The sequence below is a fragment of the Oryzias latipes genome, chromosome 16 (assembly GCF_053564925.1).
Source record: "Oryzias latipes strain Hd-rR chromosome 16, Olatipes_Hd-rR_3.1".
NCBI lineage: Eukaryota > Metazoa > Chordata > Actinopteri > Beloniformes > Adrianichthyidae > Oryzias > Oryzias latipes.
In genome coordinates, this window is record NC_136252.1 from 1,147,675 (window position 1) to 1,161,171 (window position 13,497).

Genomic DNA, 13,497 nt, shown 5'->3' on the forward strand with positions numbered 1-13,497 from the left:
AAAAACGCACTTGATCAACCTAATGAACCTCATCTGACAGAAACCCAGTGGAAGAATTTCTGTTGAGAATGGGCGGGCTTTTCTGGTGAATGAACGTTCTGATTGGTCTAAACATTCATTGAGCAGCGCGGAAGGAAAGCTACGCCGTTGCTCATTGGTCAGAGGACGTGCCTATCAAAGCGCCAAACGCTCTGCCAACGGCTGCGCCGTGAGATCCGCCAGACGCTGCCTCCTATAGTCTCGGTTATCCTCCTTCTGTGTAGACCGTTAAATAATGTCATCCACGTTCTCTACGGCTACAGCTAACCCCCTGACTACAAAATACAAACAATTGGGCTGATTCAAGCATCTACAGGTAAGTCCGTTTTGTTAGCACAGAGGTTTGAATGAGCATTTTGTGTACAAATCGCTGTTATGCCAAGATGGCACACCGTCACCGTGAAGAAGGTCCAGAAAGAAGCTCATCGGCTAATTCCGATCATGGGTCTTTTTGATTTATCTAAGCGAAGCAGCATTTCTTCTCAGACTAACTGTTGACGACTAGCTGTTTCAGAAAGCCCAATGCAAATTCAGTTCGAGCCAGTGCAATCAAAAATGTCATGCTGAAGGTGCAGATCGGCTTCTGACACTGCGGGGCCCGTTCGGTCGGACACGCAGAATCCAAGGCGGCCAGACTCCTAATAGTCGCCGAGCCTTTCCAAAAAATCAAGAAATAAAGGCTTCCTTCCTTGTCGGGCAGCCGAGGGCGTGGACGGGACGGGATGGAGTTATGTCATTGATCTGTCACGCTTCTCCTCATCCGCACGTGTTCATCCCACGCTGCCTGACCTCTGAGGCTGGAGGAAGCCTCGGCTCTCTGCCCCCCACCCAAGACAACCGACATGCCATCAACGAGCGCCAAGAAAAGATTTGGATGTTTCAAAGATTCACATGTTTCAGGAAGTTAAAATGGCTGAGAGAGCCGCGAGGGCAAAAATGGCGTGTGGTTTAATTATTGACTATACATCCTCTATTTTGTGAAACTGGAAACAGAAATGAATAAAAAGATATAACGTAAACTATTTTCATCAGCTCAAATAAAACTGATCAATTTTCAAATAATAAGCAACAAAATTGCCGTTGGATTTTTTCTGCTTAAACAAAAACCTGTAAAATATAAATGTGCTAACATTTACAGCACCAAGTTCCTTTTCGAGGAATTCCTAAAGTAAACGATGAAATAATGCATTTGCAGAGTCCATTCACACTGCACCGTCTGCTTCCTTCACTTTAGACTGTAGTCACAAGCCTTACCACTGAATACAGGCTGTCTGCAGGTAATATCAAGACCGTAGACCACCCCCTAAACCTGTAGAGCAAAAATATTTTCACTTATGCAGAGGGGAAAGTAAGGGGGAAGTAGGTGAGACACAGGCACGTCATCTGGATTTGTTCTTCTTTTCAACCCCTCCAAACCCTGCACACTTCATTTCATTTACGTTAGGGCGCCCCCACTATCCTGTCAACTATCTGCTACGATGACTGTATGTTGCTGTGTAGAACACGCTGGAGGGGGGGTTGCACGCGGGAAAAAATGAACAGGTAGAGAGGTGGGGGCGGGGCTTAGACTCACCGCTTATGATTCCAGACCGCAACAAACTAACAGCTGCTTCTGAATAAAGAATACTTGGAATCCATGAAATGAATATAATTTCTTGGGATTTAGAGAACAGAAATAAATAGAAAGGAGTGTATCAAATGAATTTGTTTCCATCATCTTAACTCTGGGTGTTTGACAGACAGAAAAGTCTATTCAAGGTTGTGGAAAATGGACAAAAGATTAAAGGAAAAATCAAGCTTATAAAGAATACAAATAATTAAAATAAATAATAAAAAAAACCCCGACAGCATGTTGAATAAATACAAGTATTGCCAAATGAACTATCATGACAAAAAACATTTTTTCTAACACATCTAGTGTTGCGGCTCCCTGTGCTTTCCTCTCAGTGGGAAACTGATCCAAATGGTTCTTTGAGAGGTTCAGGTTCAGACTCCTGTCCTAACACGCCTAAGTTCTGCCACAAGAAACCCACTGACCACACGTGTTAAAAATAAAATGATGAGCGAACAGGCGCTTCACAATATCCATGACATGAATAGAAAAGCACGTTTAATACATACATATTACATAAGTGGCGGCTCGGCTTGTTTACAGTGGAACTCATTTCCTCTTCCGCTATTTTAGAGAGAACTGCGCATGTCCAAATGATTTATTATGACTGAAAGTGTGGCGCATGTAATGTAAACGTTTGTAATAATCAGTAAAAGTTTTTCTGGGCCCATGTACATGGCTGAATTCTAATCCGATCTTTGATCCGATCAAGATATTTTGCACATGTAACCACGGCTACTGTTTAATTGGGTATTGTTATTACAGACAATGAAAATCTCAACGATGCGTGACGGAATGACAGCCACACGGCTTGGAGTCATTCTCTCTGTTTGATTGTTTTCATTTTTCCGATTTTGGCAACGGGAAAGAGGAGAAGTGAGAACATTTTACTCAGAGTCCTGGGCTGCTGCAGGCACTTTTGCTGTTATTAACGTGTTTGTGTTAACCCAGTGTTGGTCAGCGGCAAAATCCTCGTACATGGGAGTAAACTGCCATCTAAGAAAACGGAAGAAGAAAATATTTGTTGTCTTTGTGTTGTATTTTGCAGGATCATGCAGACCTGATTCTTAACATGTCTTTCTTCTTTTCTGTTTTTTGTCAACATTGAAACGAACTTTTCATCGTTACACGTACTCTGACCGTAAAATGCTTTAGCTGAAGTAAATGCATTTTCGCACATGCAGGGACCAATTGGGTAGCCGTCACAGATGGAGTAGCGACACACACAGAGGAAGAGGCTGAAGTCATGTACAGTAAAGTAAATGGCTGACCTCATGTACAGTACAGACCAAAGGATTGGACACACTTTCTCATTCAAATGAATGGGAAGGTGTGTCCAAACCTTTGGTCTGTACTGTATATTAAAATATAAAACAATAAAACCGAGTTCTGAAGAAACTTCAACCACAGAACAGTTTGAGGATGTCTTGTCTGTTAAACAAATTTGCAAAATCGATATTGAGCAAGTTTCTTTGATCAAATGGTCTTTTATAATTGATGACCTAAAGAGGTTATTAGGATTAGGGTATGTTCTAAAGACCCATGTTTTGGGTGTTTTAAAATCTTCTTGTGGCATTTTGCTGATTGAGGACATATATAAAGAAAATTAAGAACTAAAATAGCATTATTTTCTTATTTCTTTATTGTCCCTGTATGTCCTACACGTTCTACAAAAAATGATGGAACAAATTCTTTGTCAACATAACATGTCATTGCAACATTTCACATCTCCAGGTCAAGTACTGTGATGGGAGGGTTGGCGGTTAGGCCTGTTTTGCAGCCACAGGGCATGGGCGCCTTGGAGTTGTTTAAGCCAAATCTTATTGCACTTCTGACATGATCTCATCCTGGAAGTATAAGATCAAAGCAAAAATAATTGAGGTTCAAATGTAAATTAAGATGCAAAGGAAGATGAGCAGAAACCATCAAATTAAAATGCAGACTATAGGGAGGAAAGGAAACAGGTTTGTTAAAAGCCATATTAGTAAATCTACTAGTCAATCTAAATTAGCTGGTGAAAATTCACCCATGAGGGAAGCAGTCGCTGCCTATATTTTGATGACCAACAAAAGTTTCATTTTGTACCTTGTGGCAAAAAATCAATGTATGATGTACTAAATTGAGGGCTGTCACTAATGATTAATTCAGTAGTCGATTAGTCAACAATCATTGTTCACGTGAAGTGATGTACGGTGATAGTGCTGGTACTCAGTCTGTGGAGGTTTGCATCATGCATGGTACTGCTAATGCTTGGCGTATGGTGCCTTTACAGAAATTGAAACTTGAATCTATATGCTTGCACAAAAAGTCATAATTGGCTCACAAGCTACAGGGTTCCTGATCTCTGCACTAAATCATTGCATAAACCTCCCATAGAAATAGTAAACAAAAATATTTTTATGGGTTTTACTTCATTAAAATATTCAACAATTTTTATAATGAGTTTATAGTTATTTATAATAGTTGGTTTTCAAAAGTGACTTAGGTGTTAGCTAGGGCGCAGCACCCCAATTATGTCACTAAATCCATCCTCTCCATCCAATGACAGAGGTCTCATTCCTCTCAGAAACACGTTAAGGATTCTCTGTTTAAGTGTTGCAGCCATCTATGGCGTGCACTGGCTCCTCCCCAGTCTACAGTCAATGGCGTAGATCAGAATTTCGGGCTTCCACGTCAGGAACACCTGTGATCGCCTGTCGCTATGCAAGTTTCTAAGTCCGGTCGCAAGCTCTACGTACAAATAGGGCGTTCATTGATCGCATGCTGACAGTCCAACCGGTTGAACATTTTACTGTTCATTTGAGAATTTTTCTTTGCCAAATTTGCAAAAGCATAAACAATCTGTAATTTATTTAATGATATGCTTTTAAATGAAAAACTAATTTACCAAAATACATTAGATGTCTGCTGCTTAATCAAACAGTCACACTTGTTGGGGCAACAAACCAGATTTCTAGATTTAATCTGTAACAAAAAGGAAATTTTAGCAACACTGTTGTTTGAATCTATTTTTAGATGCACTGGAAGCAGGACTGCATGACACTGCATAATGCAATTGATCATGCAAACACACAGACTGAGAACATCTTTAGAAAAAGTTTAACACTGTCTATCATTCATGTTTGTGTACTTATCTACTATCTCTTTCTGAGAAAGGGTGTTGTCAACAAACAGGTTAGACATTAATTATGGGTGAGTGTCAGAGGCCACTACCATCCTACCCGGAAACTCTGTTCAACATGATGTAGAAAACTGGTGTGGAAACGTTTGCTTTCTACAGGAAACTAGTTTTTTCAAAACATATTTAAAATCATGAGCTTCTTTATAAGGCCGGCTTTAAAAGCCTTTATTTCCCAAAAGTCTAATGAAAAGGAGAGAGCAAACCAACCAAAATCTCAGGATCAACTCATCTTCAAAATAAAAGCACTTGCTGCTACAGCTGTCCTTTTTTTGTTTGTCTTCTAAATCAAGTGTGGAGCAAGTTACCCAACACTCACTTCCACATTTAATGTTTGATTATGCTGTTATCTGGCTCATTTGCAATCTGTATAGCACCAGAGCTGTGACGGTGTGGGATTTTTGATCACTGCGGTGATGAACCAACAGGGCGTGCGGTGTCGCCCCCCCCCCCCCCCCAAAAAAAAAAATAAATAAATAAAAGCAAACAAAAAAAACCAAAACAAAACCACAAAATCCCCCGGATTTCACAAATGAATACAACGCACTATTCTTTATTAACAAATAACAGTAACAACTAACTAATACCTATCTAACTAATAAACTAACTACATAGGTGTTGTAGATTGACTATGTGTGTGTGTGTCAGCGCGCTGCGTGTGTAGGAGGAAGGAGCGCGCACACGTGTGTTGGGGGTGCGTGTTGATTCTTCTGCAGTGGACCGCTCTCCAGCTGCACGTGAGTTTCACCTGTGCTCTCTGGTACAGACATATTCTCAGAATATTATATATCCCCCAGTAATAAACAGACTGCAGACACTTTGTCACCTTTCTGGAAGCCATGAAGCCTGACACCCATGAAGAACACGGGGCAGGAGGCTCCGCCTTTATTTATACAGACACGTAACAAATAGTTCCCAAACAAAACATGTAGTGATATTCATCGAAATCTAATCTTTATGTTTGGTGTTATGGAGTGAAGGAGGACAGTAATAACCCCCCCAGCCCCCCCAACACAAAATCCTCTGGCGGGCGGCCGTGTCGCGCACTCAAGAACGCACGCAGCTTATAATGGAAATGAATAATTAGAACGCAGTAAATTTTTCCTATTTCCTCACGAGACGGAACTTCTGTTGTTGAATGAGGATGTGTGTGTGCTTCTAAAACCGCGCTCGTGTGTGTAAGTAGAGGGGGCCGTGTGCGGCTCTAAGAGGGAGTGAGAGGAGAACAGTAATAAAAGGTTTTCCCCCAGAAACCCTTGAAGTCTGAACAAAGGACTAGCAGAAAAAGTAAATTATCAATAAAGATGAATGTGTTTAATGTGTTTATTATAGTTCCAATCACCCATCATATGTTGAACTTTCAACAAAAAAAATAAATAAATAAAAAGTGCAGTGATGCGGTTATCGTCACACCCTTATATAGCGCTGTGCCAAAGTTTCAGACAGGTGTGAAAAAATGCTGTAAGTCAACAATGCTTGAGAAATATTTTTTTCCATCAACCAACCAAATAGGGTGGATAAAAAAGGGACATCTAAATCTAATTGATATTTGCTGTGACCAACCTTTGCCTTTAAACAACATCAATTCTTCTATGTTCACTTGCTGACATTTTTTTAAGGAACTTGACTGGTGGGTTGTTCCAAATATCTTGGAGAACAAACCACAGATCTGTGGATGTAGGCTCTCTCTCATCTTTTTGTCTCTTCGTGTAATACTAGACCTTCCATGATGTTAGCATTACCTCCAGTACTGACTCTGGTTTAGCCTCCATCCTCCTACTCAATCTGACTGCGGCCTTTGATACAATCTCACACCCCATCCTTCTGGAAAGACTTTTAAGCATTGGCATCACTGACTTACCCCTCAGCTGGTTCCAGTTCCACCTCACAGGCCGTATGCAATCCATCCAATTCAAATCAGTCACCTCTCCTACAGTTCTAATTGCCACAGGTGTGACCCAAGGCTCTGTCCTGCTGCCCCTGCTATTCATCATTTACCGCACGATATAACCCCTTGGTTATATCTTACATAAACACAACATTCACTTTTACTGCTATGCAGATGATACCCAGCTCTACCTCTCCTCCAAGCCTGACTCCACTCTCCCACCTGCCCCCCTCTCCAAATGCCCTCTTGAAATAAAATCCTGGTTCACTGCAAACTTCCTTAAATTAAATAGTAACAAAACTGAACTCCTCATCGTAGGAACAAAGACCACCCTAAATAAACTCCCTAACTTCTCCATTTCCTTCGATAACTGTTCCATCCTTCCCTCCCCACAAGTTAAGAGTCTGGGTGTCATCCTTGACAGCACTCTCTCCTTTACTGCCCACATAAATAGCATCACCCGGACGGCCTATTTCCACCTCCGAAACATCCGCCGTCTCCGCCCCTCTCTCAGTCCTCGCTCCACAGCCATTCTAGTCCACAGTCTCATCACCTCTCGTCTGGACTACTGCAACTCCCTTTTATCTGGACTCCCTTACAAAACTATACACAAACTACAACTGCTCCAAAACTCTGCTGCCCGGATCAGAACATAAACCCCCTCAACTATGCACATCACACCTGTTCTACAAAAGCTTCACTGGCTACCAGTGCCTCTCCGGATTAATTATAAAATCCTTATCTTGACCTACAAAACCCTCCATAACCTCGCCCCCCCATATCTGTCTGACCTTATCCATGTTGCCATTCCAACCCGCTCCCTTAGGTCTGCCTCTTCACTCCAGCTTGCTACACCCACCGCTCGGCTCGTCACTATGGGGGGCAGAACATGCAGCTGCTCTGCCCCTTAGCTCTGGAACTCTCTTCCCTCAGATTTACAGATCATGGACTCACTCCCCCAGTTTGCTAAAAATCTCAAAACCCACCTCTTCAGACTAGCATAGCCACCCTAATTAATTTATGATTCCATTGTCTTGTTTTTTAACTGTTTCATTCTTGTAACGGTAACAGATGGTTCCAGGGCTTTGATATTTGACAGCTTTATTGATTGTGATCATACAACCTACAAGCTTGATTATTCTGTTTTTTTGACCGTTTTGGAGCAGTCAAGGTGTGATAACAGAATCACAAAACGTGAAACTGGCTTGCAAGCTGATCAAACCATCCAAATATCAGAATGATATTGTAGGGGTGTATCGGTACACGTAGTTGGACCGAACCATTTCGGTAGGGCAATTTCGGTTCGGATCACTTTTGTACCGTTTTGGTTTTTCAGTTTTTTTTGTTTATTCTTTCCCCCCAAATGTATTAACTTTGCACCAAGGCGGAACTAATGTTAACCGCGAGTTTCCACCGAGACACTCAATGATGTCTGGGTTCGCGTGCGTTTAGGAAGGAGGGGGGGCAGAGTGTGGCAGCGCACAGCGCAAGAGTGTGTGTGTAAGTGCGCGTAAAGGGTGTTTTGCTCAGTTCGGTGGAACAGTGATAAAAACGCTTTGCTCTAAAAGAACATAAACTGCTTCTTTTATTAACCCGCTCTGGAGGCTCTGAGGGTCTGAAGGGGGAAGTGAACCCCAAAGGAAGATCCGCCAAATGTCTAAACGGATCACAGATCGGATTAGAATTGATCTGTGTACACTAACCACTTTAGACTAACATAAACAGGAGAAACACATGAAAGAAAATGGCAGTTCACCCCTACAGCTTCCAAATCTAAATAAGACCAAACAGAGGACTACACAGAGTGAGTCTGAACACAAAATACTATAAAGAACACTAGAAAAGTATGACACTATTCTACTCAACAAACTTTACATCTCAAGCGGAGAAGAGAGCTTAGCTGAAATGGAGACAGGTTACAGCAGAGCTTGCTTCTCGAGGTTTGGAGGTCCACACAGTGCTTTAAAGGCTGCCTTCATCAACCCTGGTGCAGAGGGAGCCACACCTTTCCAGCACCACACCTGAAAATGATCAGAGACGGACAGATACACACAGATCCACAAAAACACAGAAGTCCCACTCTAATAACATAAAGTACACAATACATAGAATAAAAAGAAAACTAAACTAAATATGACCACAACCGTAACATTTCCTAATAAAAAGAGGTTCTAATTTGAATTATTTATGTGCCAATATTTGAGCATATATGCACCTCCAGTGCTGTTGATTTATTTGCTATTGTGCTCTGTGAAACATTAAAATGTTCAATTTATTCTCTCTCTATCTTACTATGCAGTCGCAAGTTTGCCATGGCAACGGTTGTGATGGAGCAGATTGGCCGGCTGTTCATCAACGCGCAGCAGCTGAGGCAGATCCCCCAGCTGTTGGAGTCTGCCTTTCCCACACTGCCTTGCACCGTGAAGTTGTCCGATGTCCCCAAAGTGTTCCAGGAGCGCCACATCCACACTGGCTACAGGCAGACAGACCAGAGCTGGCGCTACTACTTCCTCACCCTCTTCCAGAGGCACAACGAGACCATCAACGTGTGGACGCACCTTTTGGCAGCCCTCATCATCTTGGTGAAGTGGCAGGAGATCTCTGAGACTGTGGACTTTCTGCGTGACCCTCATGCCCAGCCCCTCTTCATTGTGCTCCTGGCAGCTTTTACCTACCTCTCCTTCAGTGCCCTTGCTCATCTCCTCTCTGCCAAATCAGAGCTGTCCTACTACACCTTCTACTTCCTTGACTATGTAGGGGTTGCAGTCTACCAGTATGGGAGCGCTCTTGCGCACTACTATTATGTGGTAGAAAAAGAGTTGCACACCATGGTGCGTGGCTTTTTTTTGCCTTCTGCAGCATTTCTGGCATGGCTTACCTGCTTTGGTTGCTGCTACGGGAAGTATGCCGGTCCTGAGCTGCCCAAGTTCGCCCACAAGCTCTTCCAAGTAGTGCCGTCGGCCTTGGCCTACTGTTTGGACATAAGCCCTGTGGTGCACCGCATTTACAGCTGCTACAGAGAGGGCTGCTCCGACCCCATGGTGGTGTACCACGTGTACCATGTGATCTTTTTCTTGATCAGCGCCTACTTCTTCTGCTGCCCTCACCCAGAGAGCTTGTTCCCTGGGAAGTGCGACTTCATTGGCCAGGGCCACCAGATCTTTCACGTGTTTGTGGTTGTGTGCACCTTGATGCAGATCGAAGCCCTGCGAACAGACTTCACAGTGCGCCGGCCTCTGTACGAGCGACTCCACGGAGACTTGGCGCACGATGCCGTGGCGCTCTTCATCTTCACCACCTGCTGCTGTGCTCTTACGGCTTTTTATGTGCGTAAGCGTGTACGGTCCTCACTCCACGACAAAGAGGAGTGAGGATCCATTCATTTGACCTTATAGTGACGGTTTTAAGAATATTGAAGTGTTTTTCTTGATGAAAATAATCAGTGTGTGACAGTGATTTCTGAAATACGTGATCTGCCAAACAACAGTGATGAAGAAGTGATTGACGATATGTTTTTGTGACTCACAGCAAGGAAAAGGGAATCTGTAGCACTGTATTGGTAGGTTTATGCTTTCTTTACTCAAGTTTATTCAGCAGTGTTGCTCTGCTGTGGTTGTGAGGGAAGGTTTTCCTCTGATATACCGAAAACTTTCATCTTCTCCTAAAGAAATCCAGACGTTTTCTCAAAACGCCTACTTTTTGTTTAAAAATCTGACAGTGTAGCATTTTAGCTTATGCATGCATTTATTTCTAAATTATGTCACTTAAGACTCTTTATTTTTCACCTACCAGAATTGATTTGCAGCGACAAGTTTGAAGAGCTTTGAAACTAAAGCTTTTTTCAGGTTTACAATGGTACCATTCTGTTGAGAATAACGGGTAAAAGAACAAAACAGTACCATAGATTGCTCTTTTTTCCACAAAGGGCTGAAACTTCAGCTTCTGTCTTTTCACATCCCATGATCTCAGAACTTCGGAGTGCATGTTTCGTCAATGGTGGATAAGAATTGAGTCACAGGAGCTGAGTCTTATGCTTTTTAGTGTTTTCAGTTTTTCTATAATGAATATTTATGTGCCTCAACGCATGTCCTTTTGGTATATACTGTGGATGTTAAGTGTGTGAATGTCTACGGAAGCTTAGCCTTGCACTTTGTTCTGACCCTGTAAATAAGCTGTTTCCTCAGAAAGATTTATCTTGTTTTGTTGGCGCCTGGCTTTATTCTTAGCCGTTTGTGCTTTTCAGGTCCTGGAGGAATTGGCACGACTTTTAATGGGTATGAATTCATTATGTGGTACTGTTACTATGAGGAGGTGCTTCTTTGTTCTTTTTTTCCCCACAGTTTTTGTTGTGTGTGTGTTGTTGTTTTTTTTTTAGAAAAATTGAATTATTTAAAAATATTGCTTAAATTTTAGCTTATAGTCTGAACTGGCCATTACCTCACTCTCTGTTTATGACGATTGATGTGCCAATGAACCTGTTGTTTTTTGTTTCTTCAGTGATGGTGCAGCTAAGAGGTGAATGCAGACTGTCAGGTCAATTTGAATGTTGTTGGTCTAAATGCAAGTGCGTGAACCGCAGCACTACTTCAAAGTTATCTCAGACTCATCCTCATGCACTGCCTGGATCAACACTGTTTATGGAGGCTGGCAGCACTAGCTGTGTTTAATGCACTGAAGCGATAATGTAATTTTTGTTTGGATCTGCTGAATTGTGATGCAGAGTAAATCTGTAATTCTGTTCAGATGAGCGGTAAAGAGAAATGTTCTCTTTTAGTTCTTTAACATTGCTCGGTGCATGCAGTTACAGTTTAATGGTTTTGCTTTTTAGTTTTAAAGACAGAAAAAAGATGTCTGTAAAACTCTCACCAGCTTAACCTGTACAGTAACAGAAGGTGTTGTCTCGGCCATTAGACAAAATAAATCCAACATGTTTTACTGCTAAAATGGACACTTAGTCATCGATCACGTCACATGGCTTTGAAGAACTGGAGGTTCTGGTCTGGAACGTACCTAGAACTCTGTATGCGTGTGTTTGTGGGTTTGTGTGTTACTTCTGCCTCTAATGTAAAAAAAAAAATGGACTGTACTAATATTCCTTGTTATTTAAGAAAATAAAGTGTTGCTATAACTTAAACAACTTTTTTTTCTTCTTTTATTTGGTTTATTACTCTTTTAAGACCAAAGCAGAAAGTCAAGTGAAGTTTAAATGGTCTTGCAAATGTACTCACATACAGTATTTTATGATAGTTATCTTTTAGTTTTAGTTCTCCAGCTGGAAAAATGCGTTTTTTTAAAATACAATGTGATTTTCAGAGGTTCTGCGTGCCAACAAGTGGGGCCTGAGAGGCGCCGCTCATGTCTATAAATTAGGGATTTAATTATTCTTTTTAACAATGATTCGATTCTGGTTGATATTTGTGATTGTCGATTGAATTCACTTTCAATTTTGGTTCATTTTAAATCGATCCGATTGGATCCAAATGACTGACCTAAAATGGATCCCTGACATCTTTAACCAAAACTTCAACCAGTGTGACCCAGAGAGAAATACCTACTGAACAGTGAAGTTTTCCAGAATCTTGGATTTCTTTGAGATAATCAAGTGTAAATGAAATATGTTTCCAAACAAACAAGTAAACAAGAATTAATGTCAAATCCATTCATATTTTAGTTTCATGAAGTTCAGCCCACTGTTTCCACATCCAAATACAAACAGAATAGTAGGTTTTGGGTTCTGTTATCTGGACTTAGTTTTTTAAAGTTAGAAGACGTTTCACCCCTTATCCAAGAGGCTTTGGCAATTCTTAATCAGCTGGTAAAAGAGCTGGTATCTATGCACTCATGGGGGAGGAGTCAGGCTTGAAAATGGATGGTATTGGTAACTTAGCCTACATGGTTAAAGGTTCTCTTTGCAGTGGATAGAGTACAAAACGTTGCTCTGTTTGTGGCTAGGAATTTTGTCCTTTGGATGAACCATTTTTTTCAACAGTATTAACTGTTTATTCCCCCAAACTTTATTGGTTTTATGCAGAAATTGTACAAAATCTCCATCAAATCACAGATACCGTTCGAAATAAAGGTACTTTTGCACAATCTTCTTTTTTTTAAATAAAATAAAATAAAAGAGCTAAAAACAAAAAAAAAGCAACAAAAAAAGGAACAGAACACGATGATGACTTGGTGCACATTCTGCACGGGCCCCTCAGCTCAGTAGTTACCTTTTTTTTTTTTTTTTTTTTTTTTTTTTTTTTTAACTTGTCCTGTCCAACAGCTGGGCAGGCAGATGAGAGCTGAGGGCCTCTTGTGTTGGACATATTTTACTTTAACAATAGGGGTTATTAATCTTCAGACAAACCAGAGGTATGTCTGAATAAACCCCTTTTGTAATTGAGGCCAAACTTTATTAATTTCAATCATGTTTGAAAATCTTTGGTGTTGGACCGGACGGAAAAGGAAAGAAGGGAAGAAGAGGGAGGGATGTCAGAGGGGGGGGGGGGGGGTGATAGTGAGAGGGGGGGATAAGACCATGAAGCAGCATAAAGCAACAAGTTTACTGGTTGTTTATCATTACGGCAAGGTTCAAATGTAGTACAAAAAGGGCGGGGCCTGTCCACACACACACTGAAATGTTATCAACACACCTGCTAGCTGTAAAAATGTCCACATGTCAACATGTACACAAAACAGATAGTGTTCACACACGCATACCTATGCCTTTAAACCAACTAGTGTGAGATCTTTCATTCATTCAATCATGCAAACTATAAGTGCAAAGGTGAG

At 41.5% G+C, this 13,497-nt stretch overlaps 1 protein-coding gene across 1 annotated transcript; it reads left to right on the forward strand.

Annotated features, from left to right (window-relative positions):
* Positions 1-233: 233 nt before the first annotated feature.
* paqr7b (progestin and adipoQ receptor family member VII, b) lies at positions 234-11,851 on the forward strand. The gene is given in 2 exon segments (NM_001177476.1): positions 234-355; positions 9,017-11,851. A coding segment is annotated over 1 exon segment (1,059 nt). The 5' UTR covers positions 234-355; positions 9,017-9,029; the 3' UTR covers positions 10,089-11,851.
* Positions 11,852-13,497: the final 1,646 nt, after the last annotated feature.